Source organism: Tyto alba, unplaced genomic scaffold (genome assembly GCF_018691265.1).
Source record: "Tyto alba isolate M040663 unplaced genomic scaffold, T.alba_DEE_v4.0 Super-Scaffold_26, whole genome shotgun sequence".
Taxonomy (NCBI): Eukaryota; Metazoa; Chordata; class Aves; order Strigiformes; family Tytonidae; genus Tyto; species Tyto alba.
This window is the reverse complement of record NW_024881300.1, coordinates 23,647,327-23,666,940: the sequence shown is the minus strand read 5'-3', so window position 1 is coordinate 23,666,940 and position 19,614 is coordinate 23,647,327. Positions and strand designations below refer to the sequence as shown.

The 19,614-nt window shown below is 59.0% G+C and overlaps 2 protein-coding genes across 5 annotated transcripts in view; one reads left to right on the top strand and one right to left on the bottom strand.

Annotated features, from left to right (window-relative positions):
* The first annotated feature begins 499 nt into the window (after positions 1–499).
* On the top strand, positions 500–10,655 carry DHX38 (DEAH-box helicase 38). Its single transcript, XM_032981769.2, has 26 exons — positions 500–1,065; positions 1,483–1,670; positions 1,827–1,931; positions 2,370–2,535; positions 2,647–2,765; positions 2,888–2,964; positions 3,176–3,331; positions 3,993–4,154; positions 4,240–4,347; positions 5,251–5,363; positions 5,466–5,603; positions 5,855–6,041; positions 6,124–6,309; positions 6,738–6,878; positions 7,051–7,161; positions 7,235–7,351; positions 7,539–7,646; positions 7,763–7,875; positions 8,403–8,611; positions 8,678–8,832; positions 8,910–9,065; positions 9,145–9,279; positions 9,359–9,484; positions 9,852–9,947; positions 10,125–10,246; positions 10,392–10,655. Exons 1-26 carry the CDS (start codon positions 740–742, stop codon positions 10,474–10,476), a joined length of 3,705 nt encoding a protein of 1,234 aa, XP_032837660.2. The 5' UTR covers positions 500–739; the 3' UTR covers positions 10,477–10,655.
* A 2-nt stretch (positions 10,656–10,657) lies between these two features.
* PMFBP1 (polyamine modulated factor 1 binding protein 1) overlaps positions 10,658–19,614 on the bottom strand; it is a 139,207-nt gene continuing 130,250 nt past the window's right edge. For 2 of the 4 annotated variants that reach the window (XM_042797360.1, XM_042797361.1), the window contains 3 exons: positions 12,565–12,732; positions 12,238–12,393; positions 11,756–12,154 (listed from right to left, as the gene is read on the bottom strand). In XM_042797360.1, coding sequence (XP_042653294.1) covers positions 11,777–12,154; positions 12,238–12,393; positions 12,565–12,732 — 702 coding nt within the window. In that variant the 3' untranslated portion in view covers positions 11,756–11,776. Of the gene's footprint in view, positions 11,073–11,249; positions 11,325–11,755; positions 12,155–12,237; positions 12,394–12,564; positions 12,733–14,261; positions 14,376–15,079; positions 15,523–19,614 lie in introns of those variants that run through there. The other 2 variants (XM_042797362.1, XM_032981790.2) reach the window with 2 other exon arrangements.

Below are 19,614 nucleotides of genomic sequence, written 5' to 3'. Positions count from 1 at the left end.
CTGTGCACAGAGCTCTGGGGGTGTGCGGGAGGGGGGGGTTCCCCAGGGCTTCCCCGGGGGGGTGGGGGGCCCTTGGCTTCAGGGGCTGCCTGGGGCTCTGGGGGGGGTTCCTCCCCCCCCCCGCTCCCGTGTGTGCGGGTGTCCGTGGGGTTCTCCCTCCCCATCCTCGCCCCCGTGCGTGGGGGTGTCTGTGAGGTTCCTACCCTCCCGCTCCTGTGTGCTAGGCGTGTCCGTGGGGTTCTTGCCGCCCCCCCCCCCCCCGCGTGCCGGGGTGTCCGTGGGGTTCTCCTGTCCCGCCCAGCCCCCTCCGTGTACGTGAGGCTGTCCATGGTGTTCTTACGCCACTCCCCGTGTGCGGGGGTGTCCGCTGGGTTATCCTGCTCCGACCCCGTGTTCGGGGGTGTCCGGGGGGGGTCCCCGCCCTCTCCTCCCGCCGCGCCCCTAGCGGCCGGAAGTCCTCCCGCGGCCACGTGACCCTACGAAGTATCCCCACGCCGGAAGTCCGCGGCGGGACCGGCCGTGCGTCTTGTCTAGCGCCGGTTCGACTCTATGGCGGTCGCGGCGCCTGCGGGCTCCTCCCGCTCTGTCTATGGTGTGAGCGGCTAGAGCGGCTCCCCCCCCCGCGGGGCACGGTGGGGCGGCCATGGCGGCGCGCAGGGAGCGGGTTCCCGGTCGCTGAGGCGACTGCGAGCGGGGCGGGGGCTGTGGGGGCGCCAGGGCCCGGGCAGCACCGGCCGCCATGGCCGAGCCGAGCGAGGAGTCGCTGCACCGGCTGGCGGGGACGGTCCCGGGCGCCGAGGCCGGCGGACTGGTCCTGCGGCAGCGCAGCGCGGCCGTCGAGCAGCACGTCTTCAAGGCGCCGGCACCGCGGGCCTCCTTGCTGGGCCTAGACGTGCTGGCGGCCCAGAAGCGGCGGGAGCGCGAGGAGGAGGCGGCCGGTGGAAAGCGGTCCCGGGTGTCCTCCTACAAGGACTGGGAAGAGGGCCGTGAGGAGGCGGGCAGCCCCGAGGAGGAGGAGGAGGAGGAGGAGATCGGTCGCAGCAGCCGTAGCGCTCGCAAGGACAGGTGGGGTCTGCACGGGGGGGTCCTGGCGGCACCCGGTGCTTTGCGGGCACTGTGGGTGTCTGTGCCCTGTCACGGGCGGGGGAGGACACGGGAGCACCTCTAGCTCTGGGGTGGTCTCGGAGAGGCTCTTTCACTGGAGCCCTCCCTGAGGCATTAGAAGCAGGAGTGCTTTTACGTGCTGTTATGCTTGCAAACAGCAGCCCTCCTAGCCGTGAGACTGGCTTCTGCCCGCAGCCTGCCCAGAAGCGCACTCATCTGAGAGCACCAATGGGCTTGGCGGGCTGTTAGTGAGGGATGGAGAGAGCACTTGTCACCATAAGCTTCTGTAGCAGGGATTAGAGCTAGAGCTGTATGAGACAAGGCAAAGGTGAGCTATTTCTCAGCGCTTCTGAGCTTTTCTTCTCTCTGCCCTTCTAGGCATTACCGTTCTGTCCATGTGGAAACACCTTCCTACACTGGGGGTGTCAGCGAGGAGTTCTGGGAACGCAGCCGGCAGCGGGAAAGGGAGCGTCGGGAGCACGGTGTCTTTGCCTCCTCCAAGGAGGAGAAGGAACACAAGAAGGAGCGCAGTAGGGATCGGGACCACGATCATAAACGGGACCGCGGTAACTGTTCAGAGACTTTTGTGACTCTTCCTGCTTAAGGTTTGGGCTTTCCCTCAGCCTGTTTGTAGTCCTCAGCTAATGTTTGTGGTGTTTTCTGTGGTAGACTTGGGAAGCCTGTTTGTGCATGGGGCAGATGATCTGACTTTCTTTTCACAGAGGAGCGGGACAGGAGTCGTCACAGCAGCAGATCAGAGAGAGATGGCTCATCAGAGCGAAGCAGCAGGAGGAGCGAACCGGAGAGTCCCAGACATCGCCCCAAAGGTAGGAGTGGGGGACCCGGTAGAGTTCCTGTGTGAAACCTGACAAGAAGGGGCTTGTTTGGTTTTTTTTTTTTTTTTTTTTTTTTTTTTGTTGTTGTTGTTGTTTTGTCAGGGCAAGTGTGCTTAGAAAAGCCTGTATCTTTTGATGTTTGTGGTTAGGGCAAGTTCCTAGCTCAGCCTGGGTCTGGGAGCAATCTGCCAGCTGTATGTGTGAAGAAATCTGGCTGATTTCTGTGTGGTAGGGTCTATTCTGGGTCTATGGGATAGAAACGTGGTCCTTTGGCAATTTTCCTTGGACTTGCTGGTTCAGCCCTTTCTCTTAGAGGGTGGGCAAACAGGTACCCTCTCTCCATGCTCCTTGCTGGGAGGTGTAAGGTGACTCCAGGTGCCTGGGGTCGCTGCTTGGAGGTCAGGTGTCACACCCCATCTCCTCTGCTAGATGCAGCCACGCCGTCTCGCTCCAGCTGGGAGGAAGATGATAGTGGCTACAGCAGTGCCCGTCGCTCACAGTGGGAATCCCCCTCACCCATGCCTTCCTCTCGAGACTCAGAGCGCAGCCACCGGACATCATCACTGCGGGACACGGACCGGAGAGACCGGGACAGGTACCGGTGCCTGGGGCTGTGGCTGTGAGCTGTTGAGCTGCAGAACGGGGAGGGCGTGTGAAAGAGTAGTGCCTGGCTGTGGGCACCAATTCCCCCCTCTTGTTTTTTCAGGTCCGTGAGGAGCAGGTACTCGGATAAGACACCCTTGCCCACCCCATCATACAAATACAATGAGTGGGCTGACGACCGGAGGCACCTGGGGGCCACGCCGCGGCTGTCCAGAGGGAGAGGTGAGGGGCCTGGGCTCGGCACTGGTGGAACCACCCTCCCCTGTGCCGCATAGGGTCGGGCTCTGGGATTTCCACTGGCACGGCAGGGCAGGTGCCCGGGCTGAGACGCTCACCCTCTCCAGGGCGGCGTGCGGACGGGGAGGAGGGCATCGCCTTTGAGACGGAGGAGGAGCGGCAGCAGTGGGAGGACGACCAGCGGGTGAGAGCCTGAAGACGGGCGAGGAGTGGGGCGGGTGGTGGGCTTGGGGCTGCTGGGCTGGAGTGGGTGGCAGCCGGTGGGGTCCCCACGGCAGCCTTACTGGGAGCAACTGGCCCGGCCTGGCCCGGAGAGCGTCTCCGCAGGCGTGTGCTGCAGGGACTGCCCGGCCCTGGGGCCAGCGGAGCTGAGGGCCGTGCCTCTCCCCTCCCAGCAAGCTGATCGGGACTGGTACATGATGGATGAGGGCTACGATGAGTTTCACAACCCCTTGGCCTACTCATCTGAGGAGTACGTGAAGAAGCGGGAGCAGCACTTGCACAAGCAGAGGCAGAAGCGCATCTCGGCACAGCGGCGACAGATCAATGAGGTGGGGGCGAGATGCGGGTCAGCTGCTCTGAATGTCTGTGTTTTACTGCCCCTTGAGAGATCCGCTTGCTGGCAGCGAAGGCTGAGCCCTTGCTCTCAGGTGGAGAAAGACAGTCTGTGTCCTGGCCCAGACTGAATGAGGGCTCACAGGGAAACTATTAAGTTCCCCTGGAAAGTGCAGCCCTGTGTGGGGCAGAATTCGCATTCAGAGCAACTGCGGTGGATCGTAGTGTCCAGGGCAGCAGCAATGCGGAGGGCTATGCTCCTGCTGGTTTGGGGTGTGAGTTACATTACGAGCGTTGTCTACTGTTGGCCCAGTGGACGCTGGGGACTGGTGCCCTCAGCACATGAGCAGGATTGTGTCTGGGTTTCCTATTGTATTCTGAGTATGGCAGGGGCCTTACGGACAGTGTCTGTCCTGCCCTTCCTTGGAGACAGTCCTGTTGACCATGTGCTTCTTACAGCCAGTCTGTGGTTCCTGTACCCTGCTGCTGCCAGTTACTGTTTCTTCCCTAGTGCTTACTGTCGGGGTCCCTAGCCTGGAACCATCACTTTCATCCTATTGTCAATGCAGGGCACAGACCTGAGTTTGGTGTTCTAGTGTTATCTCTCAAGCTTTTTATGGGGCTTCTGTGCATTTTCTGATATGTTGTTTCCTGCAGGATAACGAGCGCTGGGAGACGAATCGCATGCTGACCAGTGGTGTGGTTCATCGGATTGAAGTGGATGAAGATTTTGAGGAGGATAACTCTGCTAAAGTGCATCTGTTGGTGCACAACCTCGTGCCCCCATTCCTAGATGGACGTATTGTCTTCACCAAGCAGGTACAGGCTGTGGCTGGAGGCGCTGATGGCAGGGAGTGCCACAAGTAGGAGCTCTCTGTACTGAAGCCATATATCTTTCTTCTAGCCAGAGCCAGTCATCCCTGTCAAGGATGCCACCTCAGATTTGGCCATCATAGCCCGGAAAGGCAGCCAACTGGTGCGCAAGCACAGGGAGCAAAAGGAGCGTAAGAGGGTATGCTGTGACCTTTTGGCTTACTACCCAACTGTACGAGTGTTATGTAGTGCCTCACAGCCTTTGCTGAATACAGGCTTTGGTGGCGATGACGATAAGGAGTTGATATTTTTATGACCTGGGATATTCTGGCAGCCCAGCTCATTACATTGTCTCATAAGCAGCTGCCGTGATGCATTGTCCTCAGGCGCTGCCTGAGACATGAATTACTGTGCACTTGTGTAGGGGACTCTGATCCAAAGGACATTGGGATCATGGGAGAAGAGTGCAGGTGGAAGAACGCAAGGTAGCTTAGGGACAGTCAGCAGTCAGTATGGTGGCAAGATCTGTCTTGTCATGTCTCAGCAGAAGAGTTGTGAGGAGGAATATGCAGTAAGGTAGCATTAGTTTTTTGGGGGTGTGTTCTAGGAACTTTGTCTAAGGCTTATGTGACAGCTGTGGGGAAAGCACACGTGTTCCCTTGTAAAGTGAAACTGAGCTGGATTTGAGCTATGTATACTATGAGTGGAATGGAGGGGGAAGCTAGACTGATATCAGAGACCAAGAGCAAGCATGAAGGTGGGAGAGACCTCTGAGAACCTGCCGAGCAAGAAGGTTATCTGTGGTTCAGATTTGTGTAGGTTTAAATTGAAATTAAATGGAAGGGTCAGCAGCTGGAACCATTTTCTTAGGAGGCAGTTGGTCATTCTGTGCTTGAAGTCTCTGTATCCAGACCAGTGTCTAAAAGCTCTACTCCAGTTCACTTGGAAGAGCGGGACTTGATGGAGGAATGGGGTGTGGGTTCTGCACGGTAGCACTGGGGAATTGGGCTAATACGCTTTCCTAGTCTCACGAGTAGGACTGTAGAAAAATAATTTATCAGTGCTTGCTGTGGCAAAGTTATGCTGCTCTCTGTCCTTCCAGGCTCAGCATAAGCACTGGGAGCTGGCAGGCACAAAACTGGGAGACATTATGGGGATCAAGAAGGAGGAAGAGAAGGATGAGATGGTGACAGAAGATGGCAAAGTGGATTACAGGTAGGAGCTTGCTTTGAATTACTCCAGCTCAGCTGGTGACGGCTGTAGGCATAGCTAAGTGCGTGAAGAGGCAGTTTCAGGACTTCTGGTGTGTTTCCTTAGGACTGAGCAGAAGTTTGCTGAACACATGAAAGAAAAAAGTGAAGCCAGCAGTGAGTTCGCCAAGAAGAAATCAATCCTGGAGCAGAGACAATATCTGCCTATCTTTGCTGTGCAGCAGGAGCTGCTCTCCATCCTCAGGTATGGCTGCTAGGCAGCAGGTCACAGAGCATCTGCAGGGCATTGGCCTACATCTTGGGAACCCAAGTAAGGAATTCTAGATACATGGCTCGTTTGGAAGCTGTAATCTCAGGAAACAAGCTCGTTGCATTACATGGTTGGTGGAAGCTCTCCTGCCTGAGTAGGATGATGCTTGGGTGGCCAGCCAGGGCTGTGAATGCAAAAGCCCATTTTTGTGGTGTATGAAGAGATACTTTTTTTCCTTTCCTCAGAGACAACAGCATTGTGATTGTGGTGGGGGAGACGGGGAGTGGGAAGACGACTCAGCTGACACAGTACCTCCATGAGGATGGCTACACAGACTACGGCATGATCGGCTGCACCCAGCCCCGCCGCGTGGCGGCCATGTCAGTTGCCAAGCGGGTCAGTGAAGAGATGGGTGTGCGTCTGGGAGAGGAGGTGAGTCTGGCGGTGGGTACAGCCTGATGGCAGTGAGTGCATGGGGCTGCTGGAAGACTTGCTGGTCTCTCTGCCCTCCCAGGTGGGCTATGCCATCCGCTTTGAGGACTGCACGTCTGAGAACACTGTGATCAAATACATGACAGATGGGATCCTTCTTCGTGAGTCACTGCGAGAGGCTGACCTGGACAACTACAGTGCTATCATCATGGATGAGGCACATGAGCGCTCACTCAACACCGACGTGCTCTTTGGCCTGCTTCGGGAGGTGTGTGTGAGCCTGGACTAGTGGACAGCAGCACGGGACGCACGAGCTGGTCTTAAAGCAAAATATTGGCAGGGACAGCCCTTTTCTACCAGCTCTGGGAGAGCTGCCACATCTCTGTACTGGCTGCTCCAACAGCCTGGTCCCTTTTCTGGGGTGTTAAATCTCCCCTGGTGCCAGAGTGCTGCCAGAAGCTTTTTGGCTAACTGTCAGAAACTCTAGTCATAGAGATCTTTGCTGTCTTAAGGCTTCCTGAATCGAGGTTGACGGGCCTTTTTAACTGCACAGATCATAGAGCATCTGTGTTCCCCGGTGTTGGTGGCCAGTGCCTCTAGAGTACAGCAGAAGCTCTGTCCTGTGCTGTTTTCTCAGTAATAATGGAAGCAACCTGCAGCATGCACAAATGCCCGTTCCTTTCATCTGCTTCCTAGGTGGTGGCCCGACGCTCGGATCTGAAGCTTGTCGTCACCTCAGCTACCATGGATGCAGACAAATTTGCCTCCTTCTTTGGGAACGTTCCCATCTTCCACATTCCTGGGCGCACTTTCCCTGTTGATATTCTTTTCAGCAAGGTACAGTCAGTGTTGCAGAGGGAAGTTCTGTTGTGACAGGAGGGGGTTGTGTACTGGACTCTGTGGTGGACAGGAAGGATAGAGGAGTAGTAGCCATGCTATGATGCGGTCTCGCACACAGGACGGGGCAGGTGAGATTATTGGCATCTGTAATCTGGGTTGTGCCTTTCAGACCCCGCAGGAGGATTATGTGGAGGCTGCGGTGAAACAAGCCCTGCAGGTCCATTTGTCTGGTGCTCCTGGAGACATCCTCGTCTTCATGCCTGGCCAGGAGGACATAGAGGTGAGCTGGAAGGGCAGGCACTGTCCTACCCACCTTGTTGTTTTAATCTGCAATCACCCCTCTTTGTGTCTAGGTGACCTCAGAGCAAATTGTGGAGCACCTTGAGGAGCTGGAGAAGGCACCTGCCCTCGCTGTACTGCCCATCTATTCTCAGCTGCCGTCGGACTTGCAGGCCAAGATCTTCCAGAAGGTGCTGATGTGTGCTCTGTGATAGGAGTGGGGACAGGGGAAACCTGGAAGCTGAGGGAAAGCACGTGTCTCCCTCAACTTCCCAAGAGTCGCTTCTCTCCTGGGTTCTGTGTTGCTGCTCTGCACTCTTCCTTAGTGGTGCGGAGTCCCTTGCCCAGGGACGTGACTGATGGGCAGTATGCTTGCAGGCTCCGGATGGGGTCAGGAAGTGCATTGTCGCCACCAACATTGCAGAGACCTCGCTGACGGTGGATGGCATCATGTTTGTGATTGACTCTGGCTACTGCAAGTTGAAGGTAAGCCAAGGTTTCCTGTAATGTTCATGTCTGATCTCTGGGGCTGGGTTGAGGGAGTTCTGTGGTAGTGACCCAGCCTTCCTCTTACTTCAGTCTGTTCTTCTTGTGCCCTGCAGGTTTTCAACCCCCGTATAGGCATGGATGCGCTGCAGATCTACCCTATCAGTCAAGCCAATGCCAACCAGAGGGCAGGCCGAGCTGGCCGAACAGGACCAGGCCACTGCTTCAGGTAGGCATGTCACTGGTGTTCCTGTTGCATCAGCAGCTTGTCATCAGGCGTTATATACGTTTTTCCCACTGGAGCTGTTCATTGTCTTGAATTTCTGGGGGGATGAGGGCAGTAGGCAGGCCTTGAGGCCTTCTCTTCTGGGCACGGGGCCTCTGCAGAGGAAAGGATATTCTCCAGTTTCCTCCCTTGCCCATTGTGCCTTGTGGCTGTTCTGCCCTTGATGCTGACAGGATAACAGCCAAGCCAAAGGCAGCCTTCTCAAGGCTTCGCTTTGAGATGGGTCTGTGCCCAGTGAAGGATGGTGCTTGAGCAGGATGTATGCTGTACTGCAGCCCAGGCACCCTGATGTGGTGGGGAGGCCACGCTTTGACCAGGGTGGAGGTTCCTCCCTGGGCTCCTGCTGGCTGGCCTGGCTGAGCACAGAGTTGAGCCATGCCTGGCTGGGTTGGGTGACAGCTGGTGAGTCAGTAAGGAAGAAACACAGTGGCCTGAATTGGAGGAGCATGCTCTTGGCGTCTGTTCCCCAGGCTCTACACCCAGAGTGCCTACAAGAATGAGCTGCTGACAACCACGGTGCCTGAGATCCAGCGCACTAACCTGGCCAATGTAGTGCTTTTGCTCAAGTCCCTGGGTGTGCAGGACCTGCTGCAGTTCCACTTCATGGATCCACCCCCTGAGGACAACATGCTGAACTCCATGTACCAGCTGTGGATCCTGGGAGCCCTGGATAACACAGGTATTGGCATGTCGGCCCATGGCACTGGCACCTGCCCAGCTGCTGATCCCTGTGCTGTTCCTACAGGTGGCCTGACCTCGACAGGACGTCTCATGGTGGAGTTCCCACTGGATCCTGCGCTCTCCAAAATGCTCATTGTCTCCTGCGACATGGGTTGCAGCTCTGAGATCTTGCTCATTGTCTCCATGTTGTCTGTGCCTGCCATCTTTTATCGGCCTAAGGTACCTGTTTGCTCTTTCAGCAGTTTGGGGTCTTCCCCTGACTTTTGACTAACCTGTGTTCTTTGTTTACCCTTCAGGGCCGAGAGGAGGAGAGTGACCAAGTGCGGGAGAAATTTGCTGTTCCAGAGAGCGATCACTTGACTTATCTGAATGTTTATCTGCAGTGGAAGAACAACAGCTACTCCACACTGTGGTGCAACCAGCACTTCATCCACGCCAAGGCCATGCGGAAGGTGAGGCTGTGGCAGCGAGGCTGGGGGGAGGGAGCCTTACGCAGCGGAGGGATCCAACTGCTGCTGCACACCATTGCAGGTGCGAGAGGTGCGTGCCCAGCTGAAGGACATTATGGTGCAGCAGCGGATGAGCCTAGCATCCTGTGGTACTGACTGGGATGTTGTCAGGAAGTGCATCTGTGCTGCGTATTTCCATCAGGCTGCAAAGCTGAAGGTGAGAGGTGTCTGTGCTAGTCTGGGGGCTGAGAGGCCCTGTCTGGGGACAGGTGGGATAACCACACTTCTCTTTGCAGGGCATTGGGGAGTACGTGAACATCCGCACAGGCATGCCCTGCCACCTGCACCCCACGAGCTCTCTGTTTGGCATGGGCTACACGCCAGACTATATCGTGTATCATGAGTTGGTCATGACCACCAAGGTGAGCTTGAGCTGAGGGCTAGCAAGAAGGGTGAGGGGTGCTCTGAGGGAGATGGGAGGGCTTTGCTGTGATGCTAGAATCTATCAGAAGGGCAGTTCTCAGCTATTGTCATCAATACCAGCCAGGCATGTCTGTGTCATCTGCAGAGTCCTGTTTGTCACTTTCCCGATACTTTTTCCTGGCCCCTGTGGGACATGTTTGAACTGCTTTGTGGTCTCACCAAGTCCAGCCCATAGCAGCTTCTGAGGCCAGGAGGAATTGTCTGGCAGGGGTATAGTCCCAGTTTGAGCTGCTGTGGCTCTGGAAATGGCATCCAGGCCCTGAGAGTGCCATCCTGCTATCCTGCTCTTTCCTTCTGTCCCTGTAGGAATACATGCAGTGTGTCACTGCTGTGGATGGAGAGTGGCTGGCAGAGCTGGGCCCCATGTTCTACAGTATCAAACATGCTGGCAAGTCACGCCAGGTGAGTCTCCTGTCCAGGATGAGCTGGCAGACAGCAAGCCCACTGCATGCCTGTTCTAGTGCAGTGTGTGTGTGTGTTCTGACACCAAGGGAATAGGCCTGTGGGCCTGCAGAGTCTGCAGCTGGCCAGCCCTCTGCCTGTTCTGCCTGTCCCTGACCTGCTGCTGCCTTGCTGCAGGAGAACCGCCGCCGTGCCAAGGAGGAAGTGTCTGCCATGGAGGAAGAGATGGCTTTGGCTGAGGAGCAGCTACGTGCCCGCCGAGAGGAGCAGGAGCGCCGTAACCCCCTGGGCAGCACAAGGTTGGTGCTGGCCTTGCCTGGCCAGGGGCTGCCTGCTTAAAAGCAGGAGTCATGAGCTGGGTGGAGGATCCCAACTTCCCCATGGGTGTTCTGGGGCTGGGAAAGGTTGCATATTCCACTAATCACCTTTGTCCTCTCCTGGCAGATCTACTAAAATCTACACTCCTGGGCGGAAGGAGCAGGGGGAGCCCCTGACACCACGACGCACCCCAGCCCGCTTTGGCCTCTGAGAAGGCAGTGCCCACTGCTTTGCGGCTGAAAGACTTCCAGGAGCAGCTGAGTCTTAGGAGAGTGCCCAGCTCCTCTGCTCACTGTACTCTCTGAGGTGCTCTACAGCTTGTGGCCCAGGCAGGCTTTGTTATTTGGCACTGATTTTGCTACAGAACAGAAAGAATTTTATTTGTTTAAAGGTTGTCAGTCTAATCCTTGCTTTATTTTGCACTGCTTCTTGTCCTGGAGGCGAGTGTTGGGTGGAGGAAGCCTTGCAGAATTGTGCAGGGCTGCTACTGTAAAGTTGTTGCCCTGTAGAGCCTGGGACAAGGCACAGAATTGAACTGACCTAGAGAGCAAAGACAACCTGTCCCTGGCCCAGCCCTGGCCTGTGCTACTGCAAAGGCAGTTCTCCCCCAGCCCCTGCCCTGGGCAGGTAGCCGGTGCACAGCTGTCCCTGCACACATAAGAGCACAGGCCCAGCCCTGTTTCAGGCCAGGCTGTGCCAGGAATTCAGCTCACCTTCCGCTGCTCACACTTGTGGTGCTGCTCATGTGTTCTGACCATCAGGTACGTGTTTTCCTCCTGCATCCTGCCGACTGTCTCTTGAAGATGCCTGAAGGAAAGGTAGGGGAGATGAAGTGATGGAGTGGTGCAGAGACAATCCTGATCTGCTGACCCTGCCCGAGCTTGGGTGGTCCAGCAGTTGTCCATCTGTCCCATACACCCCTGCCAGCAGCAGTAACTGCTGTGTGTGGAGAGCTCAGCCCCACTTCCCACATTCACCACTTACGCCTTTTCTCCTGTCAGCTCTGCGGTCTGCTTGGTTTGCCACTGGATCTTGTGCCCTGGTCTTTCATTTGACTGCCTGAAAACAAGGCGTGAGCTGAGAGCTGGTGTGAGGAGGCAACCACTGGCCCCTCGCTACTCCGGTAAGGCTTCTCACGCACATCTGCTCCTTCACACACTGGCTGATGTTGAGCAGCACCAGCTCCCTCTCCTTGTGTGGCCTGCCACTCTCGGAGTGTGCCAGAGCGTGGGAAGAGCGCAGAGTTTCTATCTGGAAAGAATGACCCCCGTGCCACGTGTGAACCAGCATGTGACTGCTCATCTCAGCCTCTGTGAGCCCAGGACTGAAGGCAGTTGGAGAAACCAGGCTGTGCTGGGTTTCTCTGGTGCAGCAGCCTTTGGGGCTGAGCAGGGGGTCTGGAGATGTTGGTGCCTCAGGAGAGCTGCTCTGGAGGAGAACTGCTACCCCAGCACTACTGCCTGTGAACTTCTGTCATAACATGGTAGTTCCATGCTGAGGGGCAAAGAGGGCTAGTTTAAGGAGAATGAGGTGCCCAGCCCTGCTGCTGCCAGACCCCCAGCCTCCCCCTTTGGCGGCCTGTGATCCGCAGTATGCCATGCCTTGTCCTGTTCTCCCCACCCTTCCCCTGCCTGGGGGCCGGGATCTGTTGTTCTGGGTGCTGGGGGCCCAGCCTGCACTCCTGCCCTTGGGCTGTGGTGCTGCCTGTTCCTATCCTGCACCTGCTCCGTGGCCTTGCTGAGCTCTTCCTTGAGGAAAGACAGCTCCACCTTGCAAACCACCAGCTCCTTTTCTCGCATAGCCAGAGCTTGCTCGCTGTCCTCGTGTAGCTGCTGCCAGTGCTGGGCTCGGCTGCTCAGCTCCTGCAGCCTCTCCTGAAAGGAGCGGGCCTGCCAGAGGAACAGAGGCAGAGAGAGAAACAGGCTGAGCACACGCTGACAGTGCCCTGGGGGAAGGCTTGGTACACACTTACCTCCTGCTTGCTCTGCTCCTGGGACCTCTGCAGATTGCTCAGCTCCCAGTGGAGCTTCTGCCTCTCTTCCTCATAGGCTGCAATCTTCTCCTCCTGCTTTGCTTTCTCTTGCTGGGCTTGGGCCAACTCTCCTTGCAGGGCGGTCATGTCCTGCACCTGCATGCAAAGTTGTGGGGCAGGGAGGATGGTTGGGCAGGCGGGGGCTCCCCCCAGGGGTTAGTGCTGCCCAGAAGCAGGAAAGGGTTCTCTGCAGCCCTTTGTCCCTCTGGCACTGCAGCCTGCATCGTGGCTGGCTGCATCTTGGACATGTCCTGTCCCTGCCCTCACCTGCTGCAGCAGCTCTGCCACACGCTTTCTGTTGGAGGCTACTTCTTGCTGCAGGTCTTGGATGGTCTCCCTGGCTCCACTAAGCAGCTGCAGACTTCGCTGCTCCCGTGCCTGGGCGGCTCCCAGCTCCTCCTGCAGGCCCTGGCTCAGCTCCTCCGGTGCCCCCAGCTGCAGAGAAGGCACTTCATTACTGGGTGCTGCACTGCTGGGATAGTGCTGCTTCCTGCCAGATCGAGGTCTGTACCCTCTCCTGGTGCTGATCCCAGCTCACTGCCCACTCCTGCAGCACAGGCTTTGCTGCGGGGCTTTATTCTCCCTCTTGAGGGTGCTCGTCCACCTAGTGCAGTTCTTGATAGAGCTCTTCCTTCCTGTCCTGCCGCCACCCCAGCTCCCTCTGCAGCTCCCACGGTGTGGTAGCCTGCTCCTGGCACTGGCCAAGCCCTGGGTTATCTCTGGGGGCAGGGGACAGTGGGACTGGGCTGACAAAGGGACCCCACAGCAGGTCTTGCCCACTACCTACCGCCTCCTTCAGGGCTTGGAGCTGCTCCTGGCTCCTCTGCAGCTTCTCTTTGGCCTGGGCTGCATCATGCATGTGTTGCAGCGCCTGCTCCAGGGTCACCTGCTGCTTCCACTGCCACTGGCTCAGCTCTGCCTGTAGCTGCACTGCCAGCTCCCTGGGGCCAGGGCACAGGCTGAGCTGCCGCAGCCCCAGGCTGCCCTCCCTTGCTGGCACGGGCACAGCCCTGTGCCAGAGACAACCTGCCCTACCTGCTCTGTGCCTGGTCAGCCTTGCTGCCGCCTGCTTGCCGCTGCAGTGCTTGCAGCTCGGCCTGGGGCTGCGCGCCCTTCTCCAGGTGCAGGCATGGCTGCTCCTCCATGCGCTGCAGGTTGCTCGGGGCTGGCGGCTGCTGTGCCAGTGCCTGGGCTGCTTGAGACAGTGGGGGCAGGCTGGCATTGCGTCCCCCCACCCTGTCACGGGACTTCTGTGGGAAGTGGAACTGCGCCGTGCTTTTGGGACACATGCTTGTGTGTCTCCTGTGCCCCCCTGGCTGTTGCCCCCCAGGCTCGGGGAGCTGCCTCTCTACCTTCCCAGTACGGCCCAGGGAATCACCCTTTGCCCTCTAACTCTGCAACCAGGGATGCCTCAAAAGCCCAGGGAGCCTGTGGTGCGCACGGGGCCTTACCCTTTCCCCATCATTGCACCAGGATGGACTGACTGCTGCTGTGGCATGTGGCCATGTAGTGACTGAGGGGGGAGGCACTGCCTGCTGCCTGCTGGGCTGCTTTCCTGCCTCATCCTCCCGCTGTGCGTGCACTGATCCTTATGGGTGCCAGGTGCCTCCTTGCTGCTGCTCTCTGCCTTTGGGGCAAGCCATGGGCTCCCCACTGGAGCCACCATGAGTGTGGAACCCCAAGGTGCTGGCTTCAGGCTCCAGCCCTCACATGTCCTGGCCCTGTGGCCCTGAACGGCCCCTCTTTGCCCACCCCACCTTCCTCAGCACTGCTGTGCGTGGCTGCCCTCCCCAGCTGCGTGTCCTGTGCCTGGTACTGGTGCTTCTCAGCTGCCCACGTCTGCCTGCAGCACAACATCTCTGCGTCTGCCACCACCGCTGTGAGCAGCACAGCTATGTGCTGTCTGCTGGCTCCCTCCTGGCCCCACGCACCAGTGCTGGGGCTGCTGGGCTGCCTGCACTGACCTGCTTGAGCCCCTCTGTGTTCTCCTCCTTCAGGATATTGTAGCTGGTGTCAGAACGGCTGTGGGTAGCCACGTAGGAGGTGACCTCTGTCTGCACCACCTCATCCTTCTGGTCCTGTGGAAAGGTGCATCGCTGGCCTGCAGGTACCCAGCAGGATGCAGGACCCCCCCTGATCGCGCCGTGCCCCGGCTGTGGAGGGGATGGGGCTGGAGAAACAGCTAGTTTGGGACAACTCGTGGGCAACGGGCTGTTGGGGGGGGGCTATGGCAGAGGGAAGTGGCCTGCACCAGGTGGGAGGCAAGATAGTTGCTGCCTCCTGGCCCTCTCAGCCCTGGGCAGCCCCACCCTGTGCCCTCCCTGTTGCAGCAGTGTTTGCTGGACACCCGGCAGCCCTGGAAAGGCATCCCTGTGGTCCCTGACCTGTGACAGGGTGCGAGCATGTGAACGAAGCGGTGAGCCCAGCTCGATGGCAAGGCTGTGGGCTGCCGCAGTGCCGCCAGCCCTGGGATGGTGCCCAGGGTGTCCGTGGGGCTGCTGGGGGCTGCAAACTTCCAGCTCCGCTCAGCTGGGTGGACTGGGCCACGGCAGCCCTGTGGCTGGGCTGCTCCGTGCAGGGTGCGGTGCTAAACCCTTGTCCCACGCGTCGCTGGCAGGACCTCCCCTGCCTCCCCTGGGGGGGCTGGTCGCCAGCTGATTGCACAGGCAGGGCTGTTGGGCGGGCATGGTGCCCAGCCCTGCAATGGCTGTTGGGGGCACATGGCCAAGGGCGGGGGGACTCACGCAGCCCAGCCTGTGGCCGTTGTGGCAGGCAGCAATACCTTGCCCATCACCGCCTGCCACTGCTGCATCAGAAAGATGAAGTCCTGGTGCTTCTGCTCCACTGCACTCTCCTGCTGCTGCAGCTGCAGCAGCCGCTCACGGTTCGTGCCCCTGCAGAAGTCCAGGTCCAGCTGCAGCGCCTGTATTGAGGCCAGCACCTCTGCTGGCTCCAGCTTCTGCTGCTGTGTGTCCTGGCATGCCCAGGGCTCCCCTTGCTCTGGCTCCAGCACCGACGACTGCCTTCGGCCCTAGGACACAGCGTGAGCGCTACCTGACTGGCTCCCTGCAGCGCACAGCCCATCCTGCAGCTCCTGCCAGGCACCGGGGCTGGACGACAATGCTGACACAGGTTTTGGTTGGAGAGCAGCAACGGAGTGTGTTGATGACTGCTGGGCGCAGACCTCCCCAGCAGCAGCGCCTTGTGAGTGTGTGTGTTCTGACAGTCCCCCTGGCTCACCAACAGCCAAGCCCCTGACACCGCCGGCACTCGGCACTGCCGTGATGCCAGTGTGAGCTGTGGCTGCTGTGGGAAATGGTGGCAGTGGGACCAGTGCAGCTGCAGCAGGACTGGACAAGACCAAGCCCTTCTGCTTTCCTCAGTCCTGGGGGATGAGCTGTCTGGTGCAGGCGAGGGCTGACCAGAGCCTCCTATATCACCCAGCCACAAGCCTGTGGCTATACGACCAGCACCCAGGAGGGGAGTGGGCTTGGCACTGCTCACCTGGGGCTGCCAGGTCTCTGCCTCCTCCTGAAGCTGCTGGATGGAGCTCCTCAGCTCTGGTGTTGCCTCCTCTGCTTCTGGCAGCCCTCCACAGGGACCCTCTGACTGGCTGAGAGGTGCAGGACCCTCCCTGGATGTGCCACATTTTGGCCACGCTCTTGCTGCTGGAGGGACCACAACATGGGACAGGCCTTCCCCGCTGGCCCCGGACAACCCTCAGTCCCAGGGAGGGAACAGCCAAGGATGTCACCCAGCCCTGCCTGGGGCGGCCCCTCCATCCCATGGCACCGGCACTGCAACTCCCCATCGCTGGCGCACCCAGTGCCAGCGGGAGATGCCGGGCCTGGGGCTGCTGCAGAAGTTTGGCAGAGCAGCACGGGGCCCGTGGGTCCCCCCTCCAGCAGCCCCTGCCCCTTCTCCATGGGGCACGGCCCCCACCGCTGCCTGCAGCCCTCACCCGACCTTTGTGTGCCATGCTCCTCCTCGACTGCCTCTGTCCCTGGCACATGCTGACACTGCCCTGTCTGCAGCCCCGGCTGTGTTCTGGGAACAATGACCAGAACCAGAACCTGGTGACCTCGTGCACGGTGGAATTCCCAGGGCTGGCGAGCCCCGTCCTGCCCCACCGGCATACCCAGCACCAGCATGTGTGGTGAGCGTCCCCGTGCCACGGCTGAGCCTCGCCAGCCTCACGCTGCCCTCGCACCCCCTTCTCCCCATGCTACCCCGCCTCGCACCGTCCCTGTGCTGTGCCCTGGCCCCAGGACATACCACAGGCAGTGGCGGGTGCCCCCGGGACGGCCAGGCGGAGCTGCCTCAGGCTGAGCTGGCCTGTGGCCCCTCGAGCTGCGCCAGGCTCACCGAGGAGCTATTGACCACAGCGACGGAGGCTTCTCCGTGTTTCTCCCTGTCCAAAAGGGTAAAGGTAACAGGCACGAGTTGTCGGAAATGAAATTTCAATTTCTCCACACCCTTCCCTGTCCATGTGGCTTCCCAGCACAGATCAATAGTGTTTAGACAGCCAAGAAGATTTTTCTCATCCCCTCTTAAAGCACCAGATCAATAGCAGAAAAAAAAAACAAACAAAAAAAAAACCCAACAGACCAAACTCAAAACAAACCCTCTGCCTGTATGCGTGTGCTCTAGCAAATGTGGACAAATGGGTCGCGGTGTGATGGCAGTGGCCAGGGTGGGCTACAGTGTGGCCCCTCTGCGCTGCACACCCTGCACAGGGCACGGGTGGTGGGACCCAGCACAGGGGCACATCCCGGCAGGGCCCCGGGCCCCCGGGGAGGCCGAATGCACCCCGGGAAGCTCCAGGGGCAGTCCCCAGGGGCGAAGAGAGGCTCTGAGGATGGACGTGAGCCTGGCTGTCAGCCTGCCTGGGGCTGCGGGCATCGACAAAAGCCCCAATCCGCAGGCACACCTGCAACACTGAGCTGCTGGGGAAGGGGCAAGCAGCTTTTGCAGAGAGAAGCCCTGCTGTGCAACCCGGCAGGAAACCTTCACCCTTTCCTAAAGGAAAACAATCAGCCAGCGCACAGGGAATGGACTGGTGCTCAGGAGCGCTCAGTGTCCAGCCCTGGCAGGCAGCAACCTCCAGCCAGCTCCTGGGGCACAGGAGACCTGCCCCAGCCCGTCAGGGTCACCCGGCAGCGGGTGGGCGGCACGGGCGCAATTTGCTGAGCTGCCGAAGGCCCACGTAACATGGTGACCAGGCAGCGAGGCCGTTCTAGGTCAGTGTAGCTAAGCGAGGAGCAGTCCCAGCCCACAGCAGCAAAACGCCGGTGCGGACGGGGTCGCTGGCTGGTGACATGGGGGGACTGCAGGGTGAGCCTCGCCCCCCAGGCTCGCTGAGGTGGGGGGTGGGTGCCCGGCTCAAGAGCTGTGTGGCTGGCCTGCCCTCCCCGTCGGGGGCCGCGGGGCGGCAGTGCGGGTGCCGGGGGTACCAGGGTGGGTGACACCAGCACCCCACAGCCGCCCTGCGGGGCTCCCGCTGCTGCCACCCCTCGCTGACACGCAGTGCCGCTTCACAGGTAAGTGTTTTAACTGGAAATTTCCAAGGCCAAGCTGGGCCCAGAAGGTGAACGCAGATGTACCATAATAGAAATCATCGGTTGCCATGACGACCTGCTCCACCAGCGGGTTGCAGCCACAGGCGGTGGGAGCAGGCCGCAGCACCAACAGTCCTGCGAGCAGGGCCACTTAACCCCCACTGTGCAGAACACAATTGAATTTAGCCCTAATTTCTGCCGGTGCAAGGGAACAGAATCTCCCTGCAGATTTCAATCTTGTTCAGGCAGTGGCAGCCAGGGCACAGGCCCTCCACAGGGCACAGAGCCTCCACGGCTGCAGTCCCCTGCCTTGCTGCTCCGGCACGGCCTTATTGCTGCTTTAATTAAAGGCAGTTGCCCTCCCCTGGCAGCACCCTGCACATGGCACACGTGCTGGGACTGAGCCCCGAGCAGCCCGCTCAGCTCTGCCTGGCTCAGCTCTGCCCGGCGCACAGCGGCTCGGCTCGGCACGGCTCGGCACGGCTCGGCACGGCTCGGCACGGCTCGGCACGGTGCACAGCGGCACGGCTCGGCACGGCTCGGCACGGCTCTGCTGTCCTGCAGCAGTACGCACCCAGAGCTGCAGCCCTGTGGGGCTGTGGGCAGCTCCAACCTGCCAGGGCTCAACCCTGCTCCGGCTCCTTGTGAGCCTGTGGGGCAGCCCCACAGCCCTGACCCACAGCCACCCACCCCTGCTCGCCTGGTGCTGGGAGGATGGAGGGGGCCAAACTGGACCCGCTGCTGGGTGAGCCAGCACCGCGCAGTACTGGGGTGGGAGTTGTCTCACTTTAATTACTGCCGTAATGTTATTCTTTTCAGTGCCACGTTAATTGAAATTAAACAGCTGCCACGTTCTGGCTGGGACAAAAGTGAATCCTTTTTCATTCCCCTCCGGTTTAATGAAGACTGACGTGCTGAGAGAAAACAAAGGCGATCCAGCTGCCGCCTCTCACTGGCACATGCACCAGCAATTACCAGGGACCCCGTGAGCCGGCGGAGACGCCCCGGAGCACCCCACAGCCGCCAGCCCCGGCAGCCTGGCCCCTGTGCCCAGGGTGCTCCCCCCAGGGGTCTGGCTGGGGGGACGGGGCACCCACGTTGCGGGGGATGCCAGCACAGGGGTGTCGGGGAGAGCCGCGCTGAGCCCAGGCTTTGATCCCCTCCGGTAAGAAGCATCCAGCCACCAGCCGTGTCCCAGTGCGGCTCCTCTGCATCCCGCACCGCTGGCATCGTCCCGTCCCCGCAGGCTTGGCTGGCTTTGGCCTCCCGACACTCCAAATCACCAACGGGCCCGTGCAGCCAGAAAGCCTAAGCTGAGCGAGCAGTGCTAGCCGAGGAGGGTAACTCTCTCCAGCCATAAGCTTTTTTCTGTTTTAGGACTAGGAGCTTGCTTGTGGTGCCATTCAGTACTTTAAAATATGCAAAATGAGGCACTGGTACAAACCTCATTAACACCCGCCTCCAACATCATTAAGATGTTTCCAAGAAAATTAATTGAGAGACTCATTAAAAATAAATTAAGAAAAATGTGTTGCAGAGCGCCTGCTCTGAGCTCGTAAATCACGGCTCAAAGCTCCAGGCCGCTGCACAGGCAATTAACGCCAGCCAATTTGTTTTATCCTGACTGCGAAAATTAGAAAGCAGACATGAAGATTAGATTAGGGATGTCTGTCAAGCGGAACTTGGGGTGAATATTTTAGGATACAAAATGGAAATCGGGAAAACAAATCTGGGACTTCATTTGGAGGAGCTGACAGGC